General features: G+C 29.6%; 3 protein-coding genes, 1 long non-coding RNA gene and 1 pseudogene across 5 annotated transcripts; 3 read left to right on the forward strand and 2 right to left on the reverse strand.

Moving 5' to 3' along the window:
• Positions 1-1,796: 1,796 nt before the first annotated feature.
• LOC114124478 (uncharacterized) lies at positions 1,797-12,692 on the reverse strand. Of its 2 annotated transcripts, XR_007604282.1 has the most exons (6): positions 12,567-12,692; positions 10,255-10,326; positions 8,609-8,760; positions 4,343-4,859; positions 3,448-3,820; positions 1,797-2,376 (listed from the first exon to the last, which is right to left on the reverse strand). It is a non-coding gene; the product is annotated as an uncharacterized LOC114124478 (long non-coding RNA). The 2 variants fall into 2 exon arrangements; XR_007604283.1 differs by lacking the exons at positions 10,255-10,326; positions 12,567-12,692 and adding an exon at positions 8,832-9,193.
• LOC114124476 (uncharacterized) lies at positions 5,259-8,102 on the forward strand. Its single transcript, XM_027987733.2, has 7 exons — positions 5,259-5,525; positions 6,100-6,175; positions 6,268-6,346; positions 6,753-6,876; positions 6,956-7,042; positions 7,131-7,178; positions 7,631-8,102. Exons 1-7 carry the CDS (start codon positions 5,466-5,468, stop codon positions 7,874-7,876), a joined length of 720 nt encoding a protein of 239 aa, XP_027843534.1. The 5' UTR covers positions 5,259-5,465; the 3' UTR covers positions 7,877-8,102.
• Positions 11,685-17,369, forward strand: LOC114124472 (uncharacterized; annotated as a pseudogene).
• Positions 17,370-17,792: 423 nt separating this feature from the next.
• Positions 17,793-22,822, forward strand: LOC114124477 (zinc finger protein 436-like). The gene is made up of 4 exons (XM_027987734.2): positions 17,793-18,893; positions 18,994-19,152; positions 19,997-20,166; positions 22,652-22,822. The coding sequence occupies exons 1-4, from the start codon at positions 18,851-18,853 to the stop codon at positions 22,820-22,822; spliced, it is 543 nt and encodes a 180-aa protein (XP_027843535.1). The 5' UTR covers positions 17,793-18,850.
• Positions 22,497-26,837, reverse strand: LOC114124471 (pseudouridylate synthase 7 homolog). Its single transcript, XM_027987726.2, has 12 exons — positions 26,566-26,837; positions 26,387-26,489; positions 26,223-26,326; positions 26,067-26,158; positions 25,858-26,002; positions 25,581-25,686; positions 24,504-24,704; positions 24,160-24,316; positions 23,863-24,066; positions 23,403-23,797; positions 23,188-23,339; positions 22,497-23,110 (listed from the first exon to the last, which is right to left on the reverse strand). The coding sequence occupies exons 1-12, from the start codon at positions 26,648-26,650 to the stop codon at positions 22,899-22,901; spliced, it is 1,956 nt and encodes a 651-aa protein (XP_027843527.2). The 5' UTR covers positions 26,651-26,837; the 3' UTR covers positions 22,497-22,898.
• Between the last annotated feature and the right edge of the window lie 387 nt (positions 26,838-27,224).

Raw genomic sequence — 27,224 nt, forward strand, 5'->3', positions numbered from 1 at the left:
AATTTGTTAGCTACTATTGGACAAAATAAAGTAGTATTTGCGTAGAACTCAAGTATATTTACTATTTATATAAAGAAGACTATACAAATCAGGACATTAAAATACGGGGAACTGGGAAAGACATTGTAAGGAATAATAATGAACAGGAAAGTTATTATATTAGACAAATATTTCACAGAAAAGTAATACACAGAAATACAATTCGCAAGAATAATAAATACTGCAAACAATAATAAATATGAAAACATGGCGTACATGCATTAATAATTCTCCCCTATATTTCCTTGGCTTACTTGGGTTAAGCACTTTAAAAAAATCTCTCGCCCACCTCAAAAAACAATGAAAATTTGACTAACAATTTGTTTTTAGCATGTTTAAATTATATTAAAAATATTCATTAATATTGGAAAGTTATTTAAAAAATGGATTCTACTTTTTGGTTCAATATAGTATTATATTTTATGCGTTACGAGCTTTAGCAACTGTCAACTTTTCTCATCTCAGAAATAAAATTATTTTATAACCTAGAGGTGCCTCGATGTAAATTAATACAATTAACACATTTTTTATCAGAGTTACGTTAACGGGTAGCAAGGGTGGGAATTGCCCTGGGACAGCAACATAACTTAATGTGGCACTGTTTTTGATGTTTCGCTGTTCTAAAAAATATATATTTGATACTATTATTAACAGTTATTTATATATTTAATACTTGTATGTATAGTTTCTGTATTATGCCATTTAGCCCATGGGCACATGGGTAGCATTTTCGATAAAGGAAACTTAAACATTAAAATTATTTATATAGAATGTTGTGTGATTATTCAGTTTTATTTTCCTGCTTTTAAGTTAATTCTTAATAAAAATAAAAAAATCCTTTCCAATCTCTCCATTTATGTGACATCTACGTTGCAATTAATTTCAGAGTAATTTTTCAGTTTTTCGCAGCGACACTCTATCAATAATCCGCCAACTTCGCTCTCGGCGACTAAATGTGTTTTTACGATGATATGATCTCATATTATATTATATACAGTGTATATTATACACGTATCATATTGTAAAAAATAAAAATACCATCTATAATACTACTTATAATAATATACGCCACACATTTTATATAAATACGTAACATAGTTGCGCGTGTTCGCGGTTTTAAAAAATAAGACGTAAGGTATGACAAAAAAAAAAATCACGACAATAATATAATAATATGTTGACGGCGGACATACAATATTATTATTATTATCATCCGATAGCCACATATCGTCGTCGTTGTCGTCGTCCTGCAATGTGCAGTGTCTGATAACACTCGATTAGGTACCGCACGTCCTGCAAGTCGGAATCGGACACCCCGCGGACGGACACACACTCGCACACATACACACGCCAACCCTTTTCTATTCTAATTATGCAAAGTCGAAATAAAGCGCAAAAAAAAAGGGGAGCCGCCACAAGGATATAATAGTGTTACGGTTCCGGTGCCGGCCGTTGTTTGGTGATTTATTACAGTGGCCGTAAACATTGAGGCTTCACGCGTTTCTCTGCATACACGGAAACCGGTTTCCGGTGTTTTACGCGGCTATCGGCCGGTGCCGTCCGCGGAAGAGGAAACGCTGCTCACCGGTGTTTTGTCGTTGAACCAGTACCGTGTGCACGCAACAATGTAATGGGTACCCTTCTGGCGGACTCGCGTGTGACCAACGGTCGCGCAAAACAAGGGCCGTAAGTGCATTGTAATCTGCGAGGGAATTACCCAAGCTAGCGTAAACATTGAAAGGATTTACAAAACGATTTTTTTTCCGGCTTTCTTCTCTCTCGTTGCATTTCTGCACGCTGTCTGTGTTCTGCGTATGCCAGGGTCTTACTGCGACCGCGGCGGGAATAATAATAATAATAATAATAATAATAGTAATAATAATAATGATAATAATAGTCGCGTTCGAAAATAGCGACCGTCCGGATCAAGGACTTTATACGGGGATTAAAAAGAAACGAAAAGGAGTATTATACGTACGTGATGGTTTACGGTCGAGCTGGATATGCTTCAAAAAATCAACACGTGTTCGCATCACAATGGTACTGCAGGGTATAGTGGTGGCGTCGAGAGGATATGATCACCGCGAAATCCATTTCATTAAGTTCGCCAAAACAAAACGATTTCCCCGGAGCGTTGTTGATTTTAAATTTATAACAATATAATATATTATATGCAACGAGCTGTAGGTAAACACCGTGACGATGCTGGGAATTTTTTTCCCCGGAGATCTGTATTCCGATTACCGATCAAAATACAAACCAAATAATTCCAATGCTTTTAATTTTCGTCGTCGTTGTTGTTGTTGTTGTGGCTTTTAAATTAAACGAATTTTCGCTCTATTTGGTGTTCAAAGAAAAACAAATTTGATTACTCATTTCATTATAGTAATTATCGCACACATCTGTAGGTAAATTTATTAAGTGTATTATTCGCGTGTAGTATACACTTCATACATAACATAATGATTTAAAATATATAGGTTTAAGTTTACAAAAACAACTATCGAAAATATTCAATAATAATAATAATATATTATTAAATAAAACCTATGCACACATATATATAAAACGGTTAACAATATAATAGGTATCATTATAGTTTTCGTAATTACTTAATTTAAAAAATATTTTTAACTAGGTACTAAGTATATGTATAATTTAATTTCTCATTATATTTAATTATTACCTACTTTATATATAACTCGTTACTTATTAACGAAAATTTTTATCTTCTAAAAAGTAAAATAATTTTTTTTGCAGAATATTGAGAAAGTAACGATTATACTCGTATTATAGTTACAGAATATTTTCGATTTCTTGACGTATCAGTATTGTCTTATTAACTATCAGAAATCAAACAGATTGCTCTTTATAGGTAATGAGGAGAATTCCTTAGAGTGAAACTTATATTTTCTTAAATTAAATATAATAAATAAATAGTTTCAAATAATAAGTAATATTTGTAAGTAAGTATAACAGTTGATTTCAGTCATTAATTATTGTTGTGGAATTAACAATGATTTTATTTTGACGATCATACAATAAATAAGTATATATTAATACTTATACATACATACATACTAGTATATACATTATGATATAATTCATACTGGTAAAAAATATAAACCATAAATAATTTAAGGAATTATAGATACGAAAATCAATAATAATAATATATCAATTATTTGTAAATATAATGATAGTATATAAGTTATAAGTATAGTATCGTGTAATCACGTATTAAAATAAACAAAATAATTCGATCGGCTTCAATACGATTTTATTTGAAAATAATTCGAACATATTTTCGCTTTTTGCATTAGAGTAAGTTGACATATAATAATGTATGGTGTTGATATTTTATGGCCTAATTAAAGACTAGATAGCGTTAATTAATTATCGTGTTACCTGCAATGGTCAATATGAAGGGGGTTATTATAATATCACCCTACTTCGTTCCCATCGAAACCAGTTCTGGACACTGGGTATCTTTCTCCCTCGTCGAGTATTTAATTAAGAGTGCTAAACTGGTTAATTGTCTTTTGTTCACTGTGTATAGCCATATACCGATGTTTGTTTAGCGGCTAAGGGAATAAGGGATGGATCCATCCAACCCCAACTATGTTTATGTTAATTAGCTTATAGCCTTTACTGTCCGTATGAAACTTGATCTCATTACAACAATACACCATATAATATATATGTTTTAATACAGGTACGAATTTAATAATACTTCTTTTCCGTAGCATAAATGGTCAAATATTGTAGTGTTCAAGTGTTTCTGTGAAAACAAAATTATCAATGTTATGTAAAATAAAAGTTCACCGTTGGACTTATAATAATATAATTGACTGTTTTGAAACATTTCAAAACAAACGTTTTAATATTAATTAAACAAATTATCGCCTGTTGGGAGGAAAACGTATTAAGTATAAAAAAAATAATGTAATTGGAGTTTTTTCCGTGAATAAAGATTATTATTGTACGATTCACGTTAAAAAGATTAGATTGATATTATATTTCAGAATATATATAACATTATAGAAACAAACGTATTACCTATTTCTTTTTAAATCGTGTTTTATTATATTATTTAATAATATATCAATATGTGTCTGTTTGTGTGTTATTTTAATTTTATCGTTGATTAACATTGAACAGTTATTGTACCTTCATAGTTAGTACCTATACACCGTGCAACATATTGGTTTACAAATTCGAAATTTTTTATTTATTTATTAAACCATTACGTTTAGTAGTGTTTTTTAAGAGACTTTTACAACGTAATACGCATATTACATACCTTCGTCATATTTATTATTCCATTGTAATAAATCTTAAATTATATACGCATATAGATAAAATGTAACTGTACAGTTTTTGGCGTTTCAATGTACACGCGTTCTTATTGTAGATGTGACAAACGACAATTTGACATTACGTACGTATATTATAACGCAATCGTGTATAATAACAACTAATAATCGTTTAGAGTGTTCACTCATTCATAATTATATTCACACTGCAATACTTCGCCGGTACACATTTATACTTGTTTCTATTTATCGCATTGATACAATTTATACCGATTGAACCGGCTGCAACTATTATTATTAGCATCATTGAGACACTTAGACGAAAATCTGGTATATTTAGGGCATATAACTTCATATGTAATATAATATTTAAAATTTTAAAACGCTGCCGCTGGTGTCCTCCGAGACATATTTTAAATTTAATAGATGTGTATTTGAATCGCAATACGTCGTTTAGTCCGTAGCGGAAATCGAGCGACGTCACGTATTTCACCGAGTAATGACCTAAAACAAAAACCAAACAAAAAGTCATACGGACTGCATTGCACTATACACTGCAGTACAGTGTACATTTATCGTAACGTGCTGTAATTCGTAAGTAGATATACCACAAACTACGTATATCACTTTATAACATATATTATATAGGTACTACGCGCAGACCGCACGACCACAACGACTGCAGTTTTCGCAAACCGATATAACGGCAATCGCGGCTGCAACACGCGGGGAAAAGGCGTGGGCTCACACTCCGCGGGTCCCGTCGGAAAACTGCCGTGTAACGAGAAACAATGCGTTTCGATTTTACAACGACGGTGGTGGCAATAATAATATAACATATTATTGTACACAGTATAATAATAACAATAAAATAGAAGTGTGCTGTAGGCGACGAGACACACGGAAATCCGACACGACGCTGATAATCGGAACGGATTTCGCTACGATCGATTTCGGTGATTTCTCGTACATATACCTCGTCAGTGCAGTACGCGAAATCTCGAATACGAAAAAACGAATACGATATACATATATATAAACGTAATAATAACCATATCGGACTAGCCGAACGCTAGCAGATAACACAGCGAATAAGACCGTCGCGGAAACATGACGTCCCCTGTCGGGCCGATCTGTAGTCCACACTATTTTTGTCTGCTATTGGTATCGGTAAGTGTGTTTAATGATAAAAATAATTGTAAAATATATTAATACTTGTTTATATAGCTATATGTGTTAAGTATTATACCTAGTTGTCTGTATAGAATCAATGACGGTAATGACTATGCCAGCGGGATATCGAGACTTTTCCTGAAGTGAGCTAGTATAGTGGGCAACGGGCTATTCATACAAATAATAATAATTAGACATTCAAACTTTGTTGTAGAGAAAAACATATTGAATTACATTTACATTGATAAAAATTAAAGTAATTTATATCAAATAAATATAAAATAAATCAATCATATTATGTTTATACATTTTTTTATTTTAATTTAACATAATATTATATACTCTGTTTTTATTTGCAAAACATCAGTTTTTTCATTTATTAATTACTAATTCAAGAACAACCATTCTAAAAAACTTCAAAATAAATATTATGTATTTTTGAAAATTCACTAAATATATCCAAAATGAAACAAATTTGATTGCTGGTCAAAATGTTTGATCGGGCTGAATTGTTGTATAGTCCGCCACTGTGATTATTTTATATAGTTTTAGTTTTTTTTTTCAATTACAGACGTGCTATTATTATGGTGTAACAATGGCCATTACAGTGGTTGATCACGTGTCCAAGGATCGATATCCAGCCGGAGGTAAACGCAGCAGCGACCAACGACAATTTAATATACAAATCAATATTATTATAATAACTGTGCATAACACGGCCAAATATTATTGTTAACAGGCAGCAATACGGACACCGTTGACGACACGCACTTGCCAGAGAAAGTGGAAGACGAGGACGCGGAAAACAAACATTTCATGTAAGCAGCCGCACTGATTCATATTTACCTATGTATATAAATATATGTATATACCTTATTTATTTCAAATTAACGTGTCGGAAGTCCCGCGATACGAAATGGTGTATTGCAGATGCAGTTATATTACTACAAAATAAAAGTGAAACGGTGGCTGAGGAAATCCGAAATACAAACCCCCTTTAGCTTACATAACACAACTACGAAATGATTTGCAAACGTCAAAATAATAATAATTACATTACTATTTTATACTTAACAATTTTACCATTCATTTGATATAAAAATTAGTTTAATCTTTTATTACACTTATTAGAATAGATATCATACAATTATATATAATGATCTATATGGAAATATTGATTTTTAGTGTGCTATTTAATCGAATATTTTTTTACGTGACTTATAGGGACGTTTATTCGTTGCAAAGCGGACCCCAACAATTAGAGTTTGGACACGTGTTCGAGGATCCAAACGTCTGGGAACAGAGGTATGAGAAAAAAGATTTCGACGCCCAACGATACCAAGGAAAGGTGAGCTCGGTTTTTTTTTTTAAAGTTACAATATATTATAGTACTCGTAGAATGTTCATTATGTGTTGTGATTTAACAGGTGAAATGGGGTGACAAAGACGGCAGTTACGGTGAACAGTACTGGGATTTAAACCACGGCGGCGCTGGAGAATCATCCAACGAAAACGTATAAGATCATTATTTAATTCTTTAACTAATACTTTTAATATTGTTGAAAGCAATACCAACAGATGTGTAATATGTTATTTTTTTAGGAGAAAAACGATCAATACGAAGAACATACCCCAATCGAATACGGACAGGTAAGATCCATATTTATTAATTATAAGTAACAAAGTAATAACATAAATCTAGAAAATTCATTTACCTTAACATATTACAATTACGTACCGTCGGACATATTTCATTTATTTACTTAATTTCGCAGTGCAGAAATTAAAAGATTCGCTATACTTTTCTCATTTGACTTAAATCTTTTTAATAGGTCACTAAATGACGGCCAGTGAACATTCAACATTTGGCCCGCATGCAAACAAAAAATATGATGCACTTTTTAATTTATTATTTTCGATGGTGAATTAAATTAAGTTTCCATTTTCATTTTTGATTTTGTCTTTACTTTTTTTGGATAAACATATACATTACATTTTTAGGGCACCAAAGGACCTCTAAAATTCTTTAAATAGAAATCTAAAAATATAAGTTGATGATTACATATGTATGTAATATAATAAAATACATTTGTTTAATTTAGGAGAGTCGTCAGAGACCCGTGATTTATAAGCCAATGACGATTACACTCCTTAAGAATAAACCTAAGAAACCCGTTAGAAGTGTACGAAACTATCCAAAACGATTAGTAGAACCATCAGCAGCACCGACAACTATAGGAAGTTCCACTAAAAAAACAGCTCCTGTTTTAGTTTTTGATATGAAGACTGGAGTGGTCATGGATGAAGCCACAGGAAATAAATTCATTTTGAAGCCGATAAAAAATTAATGATTTACTTATAATATTGTTTTATTTTATACAATTTACTATAAAAACCAGAAACAACTACATGGCCAAATCCACATGGATTATTAAACTATAACACTGGGAAACGTAATTATTTTCAATGTTAAAAATTATGTTAATTATCAAATATTATGATGTAATTGCGTTAACACTAATTGTCGTTTTTACAAACACGAGTACACAACTAATTCATTTTTTTTTTAATGTACCTACTCGCTAACAATTTGATTTATTAAACTCTTAAATTAATGTTATTTTAATGTTACTTTATATTTTATAAAATATTCATGCTTCAGAGCACATTAAAAAAAAATAAAATGTATACAAGTTTAAGGCATAAACAAATATAAAATAAATAAAGTAAGTAGGAATAATTTCCCGACCTTAGTAAAATGCAATTAATAAGTCAAAAACAATTTGCTAGAGTTTTCTCTTTTTTAATAATCACTTAAATCTTGAATAATGCAATAAACAAATAACTTTGTATTATCAATAATTTTACATTACATAAAAATGGTGAAAGGTATTTTTTAATTATGAGAAACCTTAATCATTAAATAATTGGTATTGATTTTTAGAAGTCAATAACTGAGATAATTAGAATTAAATGTATACGTTTTCTAAACAACCAATAATAATGGTTTGTAGGTTTGTTTAAGAAATAACACATATCATTTAATATAGATTAAACGAATAATTATTATTGTTTCATACCATTTATAGTAGATATTGCTGTGTTGAAATACATGATTAGTTGTGTATAATATTGTTTATCCCATTAATAATCGATTCTTCACATTTTATCAATATTAAAATTAAATGAATACCTCCCATAGTCAGTTCGATTAGTGGCTATCAAACAAAATCTGAAAATTTACAAAAAAGAAAATAGGTAAATAAACATTAATTCAATACACAATTCTAAACAAAATATTACTTTTTTTGTCAATTTGTATTTTTATAATGCTTTAGTACGAGTATATAACTGATCAATGATCGTTTGAAAATATCGACAGCTAGTGGAAAAATAATTTGTTGAGTTATAATATATTGTATCATACTTTATATAAATAGGTAAATTATGACGATAACAATGATGGAAGTGTGCAACAAATATTATATTAGAAAATATAATATAATATTTAAAACCTACAGAAGATCTGGTCCATTACATAAGCTTCTGTCAAAAACTGAGCATTGATTGGTATTTTGTAACGACTATTATGTTATTATTATTATTATTATTATTATTATTATTATTATACCGATCGTCTATAGTTATGCTGTAAGCGACATTGTTCATTCGTTCATAATTTAGTCGCACATAATAAGAGTAATACAGATAATGATGGGCCCTGGTCATTTTATTTTGTATAACTGTATTTGATATGGTTGGCACTTAGAAAAAAAATATAGGAACCTAATTAATGTTGTATCGGGCAGCCCGTGCTCACCGTTTAGTTTGACTCTCTTTTCCCACGATGAAAATAAAAGTTACTTTCACTGAAAAAATTGAATTTGTTTTGTACTAATGTGATTAATTCCGATCCGATAATCCGTATCCAAGGATAATACGATAAATTATTTTATTGCACTATCATACGGTTCAAAAATAAATTACGCTACAACTCATACAATAGTCATTTAGGTATATAATTTAAATTAAAATATACATAGTTATTACTTATACATAGATATCTGGTCTGTATCCATTATAGTCAATACGCTTATACACTCAAATCGATTAACATGGAAATGGAAAACAACGATATGCACATATCGGGGATGAATACGATTTTTTGTATATATATTTATGTACCGGGCGCAATGTAAGTACTTACTACGATTTAAATGAAAGATTATTATATTAAAAGTTTTTATGGGTAGTGGTTTAATAGTTAGAAAAAAATTATGACGAAAATATTTAATTAGAGTAGTGAACGTGAAAAATACACGTATACATTAATACTTATATAGAATTAAAATGAACACGGGGTATAACAAATATAATTTCGTAAAAAAACGAAGGCTTGCGTTTTTTATGCACAGAACAATATTATTGTTATACTCTATTCATAATTTTTTATGATTGTACCAGAAAAATAATAATAACCATTTGACACTAATGAACATTATTTAATCTACATTTATATAAGTAGGTATAGCGTACAATAAGCATTTATAACCAAAGAAACTATAACGTATTAACGTGACACATAGTTAATTAAAATAATTGGGAACATTATCTATGTATACATATAATATATATATATGTGATACCTATCCATAAATATAGTTATAGAAGCATATTTGATTGAATAAATATATATTTATTATTTAATCAACGGTAGTACACGTACCTTTCATTTTATTGATTTGTAACTACGAGTTTTATTGTATCTTGCTATAATTTTTTTCCGACGTGCTTTTAACTAAAACATAATTACAACATTCAAAGTCATAATAATATAATTAAATTAGTTAAGTTTTTTGTAGGCATTGTCACTAATAATTATTTAATTTAAAACATTCATAAATTATTTTTGAGTTATTTTAAGAATATAATATATTATATTATGAAAGCTAAATCTGAGCTAAAAAATAAGTTATATTTTAATATCATTAATTAATAACTTAATGGTAATATCAATAGGCAGCTGGCAGATAGATAAGTACCTACAAAGTACTTAAAATTGTACAATGTACATTTATTATATTTTATAAATGTTTAATGATAAACTAATGTATTATTCAAGGCAAAGATACATTTTTCGAAAAATATTCAATGATTGTTAAGTATGTGCAAACTTTTCACGATTATTTTTAAAGGAGTTTGAACTACATTAAAAATATATATAATACATGGGTCATGGATGTACACTATACAGAATAAATTTAGTCATTCAAATATCTGGTGTTGAATAGTCGTCTAATTTTAATCATCCCGAATCCTCGTTTCAAAATAATTGTTTATTGTTATAAGTATTTTAATTAAATTATAAATCTTCACATAGACAATACATTATTATTAATGGAAATAAGTTTAACATAGTATTCACTGCTTACAGAACTACACAAAATTATTTTTGTTCAAAATAATAATAATTATTAATTTAACATAATATATAACATATATTTAGGTATATATGTTTAATATAATTTTTTTTTTTAATAATAAGATAAATAATAATGATTATGTAATACAGTATTTTAGTAACTTTATCTTAAAATGTCAAATTTTAATACTTAAAAGCTAATTTAAAAATTCAATTAAAATAAATCTAAAAACCCGTTATTACCTATTAATTAATATTTCGATCGATTCTAAGATTAAAAATGTCATAATACATTTCACAGAACAACAATTGTTTATTAATTGAAATTATTTCGTTATAAGTTTAAGTAATATACTTTCGTTATATTAATAAAATATCGAATTGCTATTGTTATCATTTATCGTTCATCTATGACGTAACTAAGTATTAGAAATTGAAACTAACCACCCAGATGTAATAGGTTTATCTTAAAATCAAATTAAGTGAACTTTATCGATTAACTTTGTGTTAACAACATACACGCAATCATCATAACTAAATAAATCTTATAGATCCCGAGTCTTTGTGCTAACGGTCTAACAATATGTACGATGTGACATTTGAATTGGTTGTTTCATAAGAGGTGGGAACATTATAATTGTAAAATAATATCATTTCTTTCATGATAAAATACAATAACAAATAAACATATTTCTTTTGAAACGTAACGTGGAGGGGAACAGGAGAAACCAACCTAGTCGGTCCTAATGTCAACCGTAGTAAAAATTCAATCTGTACGTTGTAGACACACGTCGAAGCAACTGAAATACTGAATAATATAAGTGATCTACTTAAAAAAAAAAAATTTATACTCCTACACTATTTTAATAATAATATATTATAGTAACATTGTTTACACGGTTTTTTTTTTATCTTTTTTTACTTAGTTTTTAAATAGTTTTAATCACTTTTAATAATGCAGTTTTTCTATTATTGTTTGGTAAGTAAATGCAGTCTTTTTCCAAAATTAAATGATATATAATATAAGTCGTACAAATATTGACAATACTATTGTATGTGTTTGAAGTTTGGGTATGTCATGTACTATGTTTATAGTATTTTAGTATATATAAAATATATTTATTATAATAGGGTTATACATGTATTTCCAATTTCCATATGAAAAATTTATGGTATTCATTTTCTTAATACCTACAGTAAAAATAAATATACTACATAAAAATATAATATTTATAATATATATATTATATATATTTTATAAACTAAAAATGTATTGTTTGGAATTCTAGCGCTTAACATTTCTATTAAACATATGTATTGTGTATAATATATATATATATTACTTTAATATAGATCATATACATTATGCAGCTAATACACTTACACTATTTAAAAACTATTAACTAACTATTGAATAACTTTCATTTTGAGTCTAAAATTGTATAATTTATATAGTATAAAATACTAATAGATAATATTTTTAACTTGCCTACTATTTTTATTATTTTAGTATACTTAATAAAAACCATTATTTTTAGTATAAATTAATATGTAAACATTTATTGCTTTTGACAAAAAGTACATTTATTCTTAGGTATTAAGATTATTTGAGTTACCTATTTTTGTTATTTTCGTAAAGCGTAATTTTTTGGGCGGGTCCATTTTCCTCCAAAAACGAGATATCGTTTTCCTCCACTGTCCATTTTCCTCCAAAAAAAAAAAATAATTTTTGACCATTTTCCTCCACTTTCTTAATTCCAATAAATAAAATAATAAAATAGTATATAATATTAAGTAAAATAATACGACGTTTGTTTGCTCGATAGTCTTTCGATTTTTTTGGAGTATGAATACTTCTTATTTAACAATAAATGTAAGTTTGAATTTGCTTCATAATATTGAGCCACATAAATATGTTTAGTTTTTCTTTATAAAAATTTTCTTTAAAATGAGGATGGAATGACTCACATGCATTGGTAGTTCGTAATAATGAAGATGATGATCTTACCCAAATAAGTGGTGGAAATGTAGAATTTTTCGAAACCGTGATTGTGTCAGGTTAATCTCTGCTCTATCTTTATAATACGGAACGCAACGCTGGCTAAAACATTGAAGGAAAATAGACATTATTTTAGTCAAAAATAATTTAGAGGAAAACGGTAGGTATATCGTTTTTGGAGGAAAATAATTACGGCCAATTGGCAATTTATTTTATTTTAACTGGAAAACAGTATTGATTTCATCTAATATCGAAATTAAACGTAAAAATTAGTTACTTGTCATATCGGTAAATGACTCAAAACTTATAGCAATGTAATTTGTAAATTAAAAATCTTTGTAAATGAAAATTTTATTTAAATTTTAGAAAAAAAAATATGTGTAATTTTGTTTATTATATGATATTATAGTGTGTAAGAGTATATTGGCATCATTAAGCCCTAAATGACAATCCTTGTTATTAATATTATTACCTACTATTTTTTTTTTCATTCAATTTTAACCACCGCTATTAAATAAATATTTTAAATTTGTGAGGAATCAATTAAATTACAAGTGTTAGCTTAAATTGTTATATTTTACTGATGTTTACAATTAAGATTAAAAAATATATATCAAACCAAACATTTAGATTTACTACGGTAAATATAATGTAAAATTCACAATTTTGGTGATCATTTTTAACTTCCTCGTCTAAAAATATATTTCCCTTCCCCATTCCAAACACATACATATTATTATTATATGTTATATATACTTATCCATACCAGCTATAATATATATACAATTAAATATGATGTTTTTTTTGTCATTTTGTCACATTGATGGCACTTTCCCTCGCGTATCAGCCCAATATTAGTGACGGTTTTCAGATGAAAAGAATACGGCGGGGACATGTAGGGAAAAAACGCACCAGGTAATCAATAGACAATAAAGAAAAGTAACATGTTATATGTTTTCTTGGCCTCCTTTTCTTTTTGATCCGCTCGAGCATGTGGATATTGTTGCGCAATCAGAAACAAAACGAAATCATAATATTATAAAATCACAAAAAATAAATTAACAATAAACGCGACCATGTGATCTCATAAGGGGTACCCGGCGTTGTTCAGATGTCACGTTTAATGAAAACCAATTGCATATGTATATTTTTACAGGTGTTCCTCTCGACCGTATCCGTCGCGGTATTATTCGAAGTCAAAAAGATATACGTCATCGAACGCGATTTCAAGACAGGTATAGCTAAACACATTATTATTATTTTTTTACTGTGCCTACATAATCATTATTTCTGTATGTCGCGTAATACATTATATATTATAATTTAATATTGCTCATAATAATATGATGTATATAGTTGTTGGGTGTATAATACGAGTATATTGTATTTTATTGCAATATTTAATAGATCAATATTGGAGTTATATATACGAAATATATCAACGTATCACTGCTGACATAGATTTTGGATTATTGTTTTTTATTATTTTTATTATTAATGACCAGAACTTGCGTTATTATTATTATTCGTTAAAAAGTTTACCCGTTAACGTTGCACGCTAAAGGATGTTTGGTAAAAAAAAACAACGAAATAACGTACCTATATAATAGTCTGACTGCGCCGATTAAATTTAAATCTACTCATAAAGTATTTCAAAAAAATCTCATATACATAATACATTATACCAGTGCGCGGCAATCACGTCGTAAACTATAGAAGCCCCAGAAGCTATAAAACTCGAACGAATGTACAATGACCAGCTGCAAAGCTGCGCGTGGACACGCAATAAAATTCGACGGTTCACATTTATGGGGTAGTCAAATAATTTCGTTGTTGTATAATAAAATGTCTATAGTTATTGTTGCGTACAAAACTGGGTTTGATATAACGGCCGTCGTTGTTTTCGCAACATAAAATAGCGAATAAATGTAGTACATTAATATTATATGTATTTTGTATATTATGTAGGTACAGGTACAAATTCGTGTAGTTTATATTATCCACTATCACTGGCACTATGATATAGCGTACGTTCTGCGATAAGTCGTAATTGTATTGAAATCTATATGATAATCATTTCATGATGATAATATAGGTACATATTTTATAGGTACCTGTACTTTAGTATAATTGAGTAGGTGTGTGGGATTATTTAACAATATTTCCGAGTTGCGAATGTCAAAGTATAAAAGAAAAGTTTATACTACTCGCGGGGCGCCCAATTTTGAAACATATTATACCTATGGGTATATCCCGAATATGACGATCGAGGTCATAAAGTAAATCTTTAAAGCGACATACATAATATTCCCATTTTTCCATAAATAATATTCCATTAAGTACACTAAAAATGTAATAAAAAGTTAGTTGTTTTTGGTCGGCATTTTGGTAGCAAAAATAGTGTACACGAATAAATTTACATTATATAAAAACAAAATTAATAAATAATATAAAAATTCTACAAGAACAAACCTAACGGGTTACATTACTCAACCTAATTTTTATATTTAATGGAATTAAGTTCCGATATCCGTTGTTTGTTTTCACAAATGTAACGTAATAAAAAATACACATTTTGTGTGCGATGTATAGTGTAACTAATACTGTACATTAATATTATAAAAACAGATTTGTACTCAACGCGGAGGTTCGTATAACTTTTTTAATCATACATAGATAAATTTCAAGTGATAAATTACACGTTCAAACGCCGAAGTCAAATTTTCGGAAATTTGAGAGTGAAATTCAAAAATTCAGACCATCGATCGGACAATAAGCTTCGGGCGCTGAATTCAATAAAACGTCTGTCGTTATAATGTTTTTTTTCCTTCGTCCTTGACGTTTTCTCAAAAAAAACACACACACACACACACATCACAAACGCTCTTCGTATAATATTACATCGCACTTATCGCGCGCGCATCACGTTGACAGGTCTGCTGAGAGCTCGTCGGCAAAACGTTCCGGTGCAGTCGCACACCGTGGCCCGGATCGGTGGCCTGCAAGACCATCACCATCACCAACAGCCCAACAACATGTTCGCGGTGGCCGTGTCGCCACCGCCGCTGCAATCGGTGCCGCCGGCCGGTGGCCAACAACAACAACAACAACAACCCGCGGACTTGGCGTCCACGGTGGACCTGACGGCCGACAGCCGAACGCCCATCGACTATCTGACGCCGCCGCCGAATTCCGACTTTCAGCCGTTGCAGCAGAGCTTTCAGCCGCCCGTCGCCGGCGAATCGATGACACCGCCGCCACCGTTCGCACCGTTGACCGCACCGTCGGCGCCCGTGCCGGTGCACACGTCGCCGTTCACGCCGAGCGTGGGCATCGGCGGCGGTGGCGGTGGCGGTGGAGGCGGCGGCGGCGGCGGTTTCCCGTCGGCCCTGCAGCAGGCCCAACCGCCGCCGTCGTTCGGTTCGCCCGCGGCGGTGCAGACGTCGTCTCCCAGCAATCAGGTGCACAGCCTGACGTTCGCCAACCCGCCGCTGGAACAGTTCACGCCGTACACGCCGACGCTGCAGCAGGCCAACAACGACCCGGCGCTGCAGGCCAACCACCAACAGCAGCAGCAACAGCAACAGCAGCAAAACGGCGGCGGTCGCTGGGAATTGGGTTTCGACGCTAGCGAGATACTCACGCCCCCGTTCGCCAGCGCCCCGGAACAGCCGCCGGGCGCGAGTCCGGGCCAGACGTTCTTCCAGCAAGACTTTGGCCAGGAGGCCGCGGGTTCGGTGCGCAACAACAAACAATACCCGGCCGGAGGATCTCTGTTCTTCGGCGGCGGCGGCGGAGGTTTCGACGCGTCCGTTGCGGCCAACACAAAGTTCACGCCACTGGACGCCGTCGTACGGCCGTCGCCGTCCAACAAAAACGTTTATTGGGGCACGCCGAAGACCGCTCAACAGCAGCCGCTCCGGCCGCCGCCCTCGTTTGCCGAACCCAACGCGTTCCGGTTCAACAACAACCACAATTTACACCACAACAATCACAACCTGCACCATCACCATAACCAGTACGTGGACGCGTTCCAATGCCGTTCACGGGCCAGTTCGACGGGCCGCTGTCGCAGGGCACGGTGGCCGACCACGTGGTGCACACTTCGTTCAGGATCAAACGACAGGTCCGGGACGCCGGGGCGCCGCGGCCGGCCGGCGGCGGTTCGGACGACGCCGAAGACCGCAGCGACGACGATCGTTTCGGCGACCGGAAACCCGTTTACAGTTATGTCAAGACGGACCGAAACGGAAATTTCAAATGGGGCGTCAGGCACGGTTACTGATACCCGCGATAAGCAACCGCCGCTCGCTCAATCGTTTAAACGATACGATATTATTATGTGTATATATACGGGATGATCCATTTACAACGTAAGACGCGCTGCTCATTTTTTTCAGAAAAACTAATTTTTTGATAATATTTTAAGTACAAACGAAAGTATTTTTTTTATGATTTTAAGTTATTACGAAAAACCAAATTATAATTTTTACTATTTTTTTTTTTTTTTTTTAATGTTATCGTTTTTTTTTCAAACCTGCATTTTATAGTTTGATATTACTAAGACGACCTAAGCGCAATATTACTTGGAGTATTTTGGTTTATAAAAATTAAATTTTGGACGAGTATTTCGTTAAAAGCAATAATTAAAGTTTAGATGAGCTGAGGAATGAACTTATTTTGTTCACTATCTGCTTAAAAATATATCATATATAATATAGGTATTTGAAAAAAAAAATTAATGCTAAAAAATAGTAAAAAATCTATTTTTTTAGATGTTTTTTAACGACTTAGAATTATGTAGAAAAATATTTTCAAAAACATTTAAATAATTTTTGAAATATTAAGTGTTACGTTAAGTGGATCATTCGGCATTAGTATTACGATGATATTAAATACTTAATATTATAATGGCATATATTATCATACACAACTTTCTGTGTATAATTACTTTGTACTAAATGTGTAGGTATTTAAAATGAAAACGAAAACAATTTGCGTATTGAAATAATAAAAAAATTCTTACACTTGTGATTCACATATACTTTTAATCTTTGTAGTCTGTCTAACAAGTAAAACAAAAATAGAGTAAACAAGCACTCCATACCTATTATAAGTATCAACCTATTTTGTACCTATAAAGATATCATTGCGTATATGAGAACATAAAATGATGATTTATTTTTTGTTAACAAGGTCAGTTTTAGGTACACGAATTAATATAATGAGATTAAGGCTGTATTTTTATAGCAACCTAAATTAACATAAAATTACAATGTTCAGTCTTATACTAGTCCAGATATTCATATAGACAACAACATTTTTTTCTAAATGAGATATAAATAGTTGACTATAAAATATGACAAACAATGTTTTGTTATTCTAGGGAGTTGTCGAATAGTTAATTCTCAGGTTTTTTTCAAAAGTAAAAGAAATTGATGTTTTATATGAATCTTGTAATTTCTTTATATTATTATATTTATTTGCTTTTATCATCTTTAAATTACTAAATTAAAACTATTGTTATAGTATATATAGAATATTATACTCGTTATTGCGGTGTCAATTTTTTTGAGAAGTACTTATATTATATAGAATAGATTTTGCGAACGACTCATGTAATATTAGCTATTTTATTGTTTAACACAGTAAATAGTTTATTGAAATTGAAAAAAAAATAGAGTTAAGCACCGACCAGAACCAATTGTTATAAGTTATTATACATTCTACAAAGAGCTTTTTATTGGCGTATGAGGTGTTTACGATAGGTATGTATCTAAGTGATTTATTGACTCTTGTGTATGTGTGTCTACTTCGTGAAAGTAGGTACGGTGAATCGCGAGAAGGTGACAGTAGTCTTTACATGCATGATATTATATCGACTCTTTAATAAAAAAAAAAATGTGTGATAATTTTAAAAGTAATTGTAGACCGAGATTAATAGGTAGGAGTATGAATATAAGATATTATATGTACCTAAATTTAAATTACTCGCATAAGTGAAAATTAAATAGCATTAACTTAATATCACAAGTTTTTTTAAGATGATTCTGCCGATTTAAAACCATTGGATTTGTCGGTAAGGAGTACTTTAACGTCACGTCATGTCAAGTCAAAAAAACCGTACAAATTGTTTTGCGAGGTTTGTGCTAAGGGTTTTGACCGACCATCACTTTTAAAAAGGCACGTAAGAACCCATACAGGTGAGATGATAATAAAATGCGTATTATTTTTTTTTTTACAGAAAAAACTATTAGATTTACTAATTACAAACCCATAAAATCAAACTTATAAACAAGATATCACTTAATTTTAATTTTTTGATTTTACGGAGGATTATTAAATTTTGTTAAACATATCTAGCTATAAACATTTTTTAACATTCTGAGACACAATTCTTGAAATATAATTATTGGTTATGATTTAGATAGGTTAATAATTTAGGTTTAATATAACGGTTAATGATAATTTTATTTGTTTTTATGTTTTGTTAAAAAATTAAAAATGTACGTACATAACCTATCTAAAGAAAGATTCTCTGTAAATGTATAAAACTATAATTTTATGTTTTTGATGAGAACCAATTTCCGAATTATTGTTTACGTATTATATTTTTTACTAACAATCAGTAAGGTAATAAACTATTTGATTAATATAAATTATAATATTATTGGTTTCAATATTTATGCCTACTTACTTACCTAATGGTCCTAACGATATCTAAAAAATATATTATTATTACATGTAATATAATTTTTTTAATATTATATTATTATCACTTATATATGTGATCAAATAAATTATCGACTATCAAATACCCGGGTACATAAAATAATGATTATTGGTACCTACTTAAATAAAAATTTGAAAACATTTCCTGACATCTATACAAAATGCAATTTAAAAAAAAAACGATGACTGTGACAATAAGCACCTCTTAACAATATACATAAAATAATATTACTAGCCTGTGAATAATTCATAATTATTACCTGTTCGAATAAATCGATAAATTTAAATGATTTGTCGCCACACGTCTGTTCACAGGAGAACGTCCTCACGCTTGCGCCCAATGCGACAAAGCGTTTTCCACATCCAGCGCGTTGAACACACATAAACGCATACATAGCGGCGAGCGGCCTCACGCATGTCCAATTTGCGGTAAAACGTTTACAGCCAGTTCGAACCTGTACTACCACAGAATGACACATTCCAAAGTAAATGGATGGTCACTTAGATCATAATATTTTGCAAAATTTAAAATTTTGAGTAGGTATCGTCATATCACATGAAATTGATGGCAAAAGTTCGGACTGTGGTGTATTTTCGGACACAGTGCTTTTTTGGAATATTTTCGTTTATAAATTACAAACTAACTTTTTTCAAAGTCTTCATATACCTAAGTTCGAATAATAATTCTCTGTATTAGGGTTTTGTTAATGCTGATGTATAAACAGTGAGTAGGCACTATACAAGAAGTAATTTCACGTCCACTTTAAATTTTATATCAGAACAATTCAAATTAAGCTATAATTTATCATTTTATATTGGATAAAGCATAAAAATAGTCCAAACTTATGATATGACGGTACATAAATTTGTAGTAATATCTATGATAACGTGTACAATACTACAATGCGTATTAATGTATTATAGGTATATTGTATACGCTGTACACTGTTATACAATATTCTAGGTTTACATTATAATATTATGAGGATGTCAGCGCAATATTTGTTTTCTTTCTCAGACCCACGTACAACATAGATAAAACTCTTTCATCTAAAATCGTTTTTTTATGATGTTTGTCTGATACCAGAATAAAATAACCGCTATTACAAAAACTATAAAGGATAATATTTTTGAAAGTATGACACTATATTGGTTTTACCTATATGTTATTGTTGTTGGATTTTGTATTTCAAAAAAAAAAAATTAACTTAAATAATGTTTAAAGTGTTTTGAGGTAATATTTAAACAAATCGATATGACATATCCTCAAAAATATTATTCTCTATCGTTTTGGCAATGAGTGATTTTACACTTAAGATTACTCAAAATCATAAAAAAACGATTCGGCGTAAATGCGTTTTGTTTATGTTGCGCATGAGTCAGAAAACAAACTATGCGCTGACATACTCTTAAGCCGACAAAACATTAACTTTTCATTTACACCATAAAGACAAAATTAAACATTATACTGATACCTACTTGATATACTCGTAAATACAATTTGTTGGATGTTGTGTTCACAGCTTTTGAGTGGTCTCGAAACTAGGTAGGTAATAGGTATCTTCAAAAACACGAACATTGTTACGCCAGTTCGGTTAATGTCGCAGAAATGTTAGTATTTTGTCTTCTATTTTTCGAGAGATAGAATGTTATTGTTTTGTCGACTTGATGTAAACCTTGCATAGTAGCATTGATTATAGAATCAATAAAATATTAAATAATAATATTCTATAATCAATCATCAATGATAATGGTGTACATGTAGGTACAAAACAAAAATATATCACCGGAACAATTTATTATACCGAGTGAAAAAAAAAATGCTTCAAATTCTAAATCGGATTAAAGTATCTAATAGGTAGGGGACATACTTGGTAAATATAATATAATATAAATACATTTTATTTTAAATAGGTTATATAAATAGGTACATCATTACATTACGTCATTACCAATTTATTATCTTAACGGGTTTGGAAAAATAAAATAACGCGTGATCGACATAACGTCCGAACGGTTGCAACAAATCGAGTTGACCAACAATGATATTATAAATCAATCAAAAAACTATTGCAGTTTACAAGTTCAGTGTTGTGCATTTTTCAAATAAATTTTCAAGGGAAAAATAGAAATTCTTCAATAAAGTAATGTGTTTAACAGGTTTAGTTCAAATATATATCTAGAGAATAATTAGAAGTTCCAATTTTATCAAAATAAGTGATACCTGTATGGGCTATTCCTGTATTTATGTACATTGTCCATTTAGCATTTACTATTGAAAACAGAGCTATCAATAATGACAATAATTTACTTTTGAAAGATTAAAATAAAATTGAATAATTCATCACGTCATACCGCACAATCAATAACAAAAAATAATAAACAATTAATAAATTTAAAAAATATTGTAATACAAATAAAACGAAACGAAAAAAAATATACGGAATAGAACTTCGAATACATAATTAAAAAATTAAAAACGTAAAATATATTTTTACTTAAGAATTACATATTATATCACTTTTCAAGTCAGTTATCAAATTAAAATATCAAAAATCGATGATTTGACTCACGACAGTTGGCAATTGCTATCAAAATAATGTAATAATCCTTTCATAATATTTATTGGCAATTGGCAATTGTCAATTAATCTTAAAATTTAAATAGATATAATGCTAAAATTAATTACAATTTTTGTCCTTATATATCATTAAACAATAATTATTTTAACGATTACCATATTTTCTCAGCTAAAGCTTAACTATTATTCCGATGAGATTTATAATATTAAATTATAATAGATACATAACGCGTATTATCATTTATTACATATTTATATTTATTATATATTTTACATTTATTCTATTATTTTTAGAGATGTATTGGCCATTCATTGAACAACCCAAAAATACATGTTGATTGATTATACTTAAAAATATAATACACCAAAGTGGGATAATTTGGTTTCAGGTAAAACCACATAAATGTAATGCATGCGACAAGTCTTACCCAACTCCGGGTAACTTGCGTGCCCACATGTCATCACATTCTGGTGAATGGACGTACCATTGCAATACTTGTGGTCGAGGCTTTGGGAAAAAAATCAACGTGGAAAGGCATGCCAAGACATGTCGCAGATAAACCAAAATGTAATGCAATAATCAACTCTTTAGATATTATATTATTTAGTAAATATAACAAAATATTGTGTCTTAATTTAATCTTCTGTGAGGTCAAGTCTTATTTTTTTACTAGTGTTATCCTCTTCTTCTGTAGATACAATGTCTCGTTTATTATTATTTGAAATTTTACATAATGACGCTTGTGAGTGAGACGAAGTGTCCTGTTTAGTTATTTGTCTTATAACCATGGTAGCATAATTTGAAGGGCGTAAGGAGAATTCGATCGACAATGATTTGAAAGAACCATCTATAGTAAAAAAATAATTTTTTTTTTTTCTAAGTCATACAATAAAATTTAAATATTTATATCATTTTATTAATTACCTGGTACAGAAATAAATGGCTGTTTATTTTCTATTACTTCAATATCAGACAATAACAAATCATCATTTAAGTCATTGTGATTAATGGTAGTCCAAACTATATCTTCAGCTTTAGATACAATAGATCTATAAGTGCCTTTCAGTGAAAACAATCTAAAAAATAAACATATTGATTAGATAGTAGTAATGTCATATTATGACATAAAAAAAACTTACTTGTTTTTCTTTGAAAGTTTTTCAGAAGTTAGACCATCTTTTGCTAAAAGATCAACATACCATTTTCCTATTTCATTTTTTGGATAACTTATATCACAACCGGGTAATGGATACACAACATCGAAAATAGTATACTTCGATAAATTTTCTTCTGTTATTGTTTCAACTTCTGGAAATTTTACAATATTTACATCAGTTTCTTCTTCTTCGTCTTCTTCTTTTATTTCTTCCCCATCAATAACTTCATCAAGTACTTCTTTTGATTCACTGTCTTTAAACACCAAGTCTCCCACAATTGGCTTCAAACCAAATTTTTGAATACGTTGTGATACAATCTTATTCCACATTAAACTCTGGTAAGAATGAAGATACAATAACACCAAATTTCTTGGAATCTACAACATTTATAATAATTAAACTAAAAAATATTGATAAACACAATAATTATTAATTTTCTTACAATTTGAAAAGCATTAACATAAGCTTTAGGACCATTAAAAGCCAATGATCTAATTATTTTTGCTTCAACTGTAAAATTTTTTTTGGATAGTTGTTTTAAAGCCAATTTAGGATCTCTAGTATTCCACCATACTGATCTAGCACGATCAGTGTCATTTTCAAAGGCACTCTCCAAAGGTCTAGGTTTTAAAATATGTTCAATAGCCTTAACAAAAAAATTAAATACATTAAATATACAGCACTATCACAGTATTTTTGGTATAGTAAGCAATGATAATGATATATGTGATAGGTATACCTCTTCACAGTTACCACAAGCCAATGCCTTTCCAACAACATAGGTGGGGGACACAATTGAGCTACCAAATCTTTGTAAACCATAATAATTAATGAAACCGTGCAATTTTAACATTTCAATAGCATTAGATACTTCTTCATCATTTCCTTTAATATTTCTAAAATAACAAACAATCATATAAACAACTATCTGTAATAAAAAATAACAAAACCCTGTGTAATTTAATGTCATAAATACAATTAATTATACATCATAACCTAAGTATACAGGTAAAAATGTTATAATAATTATTATTTTTTTTTGTTTGAATTAAATTAATTTAAAAATAAAAGTAAAAAAATTACCTTAGAACTATGCGAAATCTATTTCCTTTTAAGGAACCCAATTTAAGAGTAGAGTCTTTGTATACATAGTTACCAGTCCATATATTTCTGGCATTAACTTTTGCTACATTATTGGCATTTAATTTTCGAACTGATAACATTTGAGTTGTATTTCCACGCTTATCTTTTGTGCCAGCATGTTTAATTGTATTAACTTTCACCCTACAACAAGTACACTTTTGATAAATGTTTATTCATATATTAAAACATTAAAAATTTTATTTTAATAACATAATAACTTTCAATTACTTATAAACAACTATGTAAAATTTTAACCTGCTTAATTATAACTTAAAATATTTAATAATATTATGTCATAAAATCTGAGCTTTAGTAAATACAATTAAGAAGATATTAAATCTGCGTTTTGAGGAATTGATTTGTGTTAGTTTCAATATTAAAGGGAATTTGCTTAATCAAATTTAAAGAAAATAATATTATCTATGTATGACATGTGTGGTTGAGTGTAGCCTAACATCATTTTAATAAAAGCACTATAAGATAAACAATAATGGATATTTGTAATAAAAAAGATAATTACGAAATTTGTAATTTAAACATATTATTGTGGCAAAACAATAGAAATTATCAATGGACACAATTATTGTTTCCATTTATAGGTGCATAATTAATACTTACACTGAAACAAAATATTAATGAAAGAATTTTAAGTAGCATAGAAAAAATATCTAAACATGCATGCAGCAACAGAACATATTTAAAATTTTCACTATTCTATACTACAACACAATGAAAAATGCAGCAATATTACAACTGTACATGTCAATATGTAAAAAATAACAATATGACTTTTGGTTTGCCTATAAAATATTATATAGAATATAGAAACAATAGGATAGTACCATAATGATGATGATACCATAAAATATTATTGTTTTTGTATAGATATCAAGCCTGTGCATACCTATTCTTAAGCTTTCATTGAACTTAATTATACAATTTATAAATAATAACAATTTTAAATCAGATAACATATATTTAAACAAAATAAATCTTTAAAAAAAATCTAAATATTACCTTAGTTGTTTTGAAAGAATGCTCACTACATTTGTTGTGTCCATGTTGCATTTATGTAATGCAAAGTGGAGATATTCAGGTCTTGATTTAGGCCATGTTTGTCTATCTAAAAAAAAAAAAATGTATTTAATATTAAGTGATAAGCAATAAAACTATAATATTAAAATTAATTAAAGTACCTAATCGAAATTTATAAATATTTAAATATTTTTAATTTGTATATTTTTTTTTTCAAAGTATAATAAAATGATCATATAAATCTTATACTACAACTAACCATTTTTAACAAGTGTAGATAATCTAATGACTATAAATTGTTTATCCTGATCATCCTTTTTAGTGTTAGTGCTAACTTTAGTACCATACTTGAATTTTAAAAAATTGTGTATTGATTTGCGTTGTTCTTTAGATAATCCATCTACCTAAAAATGATTAATAAATAAATAAAAAAATATATTTAACTTAAAATTTTATTTTGAGCATTACATTGATTTCAATACTTTTGGTACTCTGTGATTCTACCATTGTATCAATATCCTTTAAGTATTTCTCACATAAACCAGTTTCATCAACAGCATCTAAAACACAATCAATAAGTCAATAATTAGAGAGTAAATACACATAAATGTTTTTATGAATTACATTCCAAATTAGGATCTTCAGCTTCCTTTTCTGGAACAGTGCGACTTGTAAGTCGCACAACAGTCCCGTCCAACGCAATTTCATTCACTTGAAAATCAGACAACCTAAAATGTGTATTGTTATAATAACAGTGATTGAAAATAATATTGCGGTTTTTAATTCACCTGTGTTTCAATATACCAGAAATCCCAGGAATAGATGATGTATATTCCGTAATGCCTACATCCTTTTCTTGAAGTCCTTCATACAATACTGTTTTTACAGGACCTGAGAATATGCATACAAATCTTATATTATTTTTCAAAAGTACCTATTTAACTCAGTAATAATTGTAAATTCATACGAGAAATTTTCTGGAATGAATCGTCTTTGACTTCATTAATCGCTATGCTACTTCTGTTAAGTTCTTCACCTACAGTAGTACTCATTTTAAAATTAAAATAAAAGCTTTGTTAGACAGAAAAATTAACTGTTATATAAAAACAAGAATGAGAATTAAAAATATTTCAATAATTTATAATTTAAAATTGAGTTTTTAGGTTAAATTTGATTTTTTTAAATTAAGTAATAACGTTGTCTTGATAGCACGATGTATGATCACGTTTATTTGTATACAACTGATACAACTTTACTGTGATAACTGATAAATGATAGTTGTCTTTAATCACAGACTTCTATATACAAGGTGTGTTGATAGCATGAACTAAGATAATAATATATTATCTTAGTTCATGATAGCACGGACTAAGATATAATATTATTATATTATATTTTATCTAAGTCCGTGCTATAAATACATTCATCTGATAATACCAAAACAGTGTATTATAAATTTCCAAAATATTATAAAAATATGTTTAAATTAATGACGCTCAGGAGAAAATCTATAATAATAAAAGTTAACTATTATAAACTTGTTTTATAATATGATACGAGACTAACGTTCAAAAGAGGGTATGAAATATGAATAAGAAGTAATATATGTAATTTCGGTATTGTTTT

Source organism: Aphis gossypii, chromosome 2 (genome assembly GCF_020184175.1).
Source record: "Aphis gossypii isolate Hap1 chromosome 2, ASM2018417v2, whole genome shotgun sequence".
NCBI classification, from domain to species: Eukaryota; Metazoa; Arthropoda; class Insecta; order Hemiptera; family Aphididae; genus Aphis; species Aphis gossypii.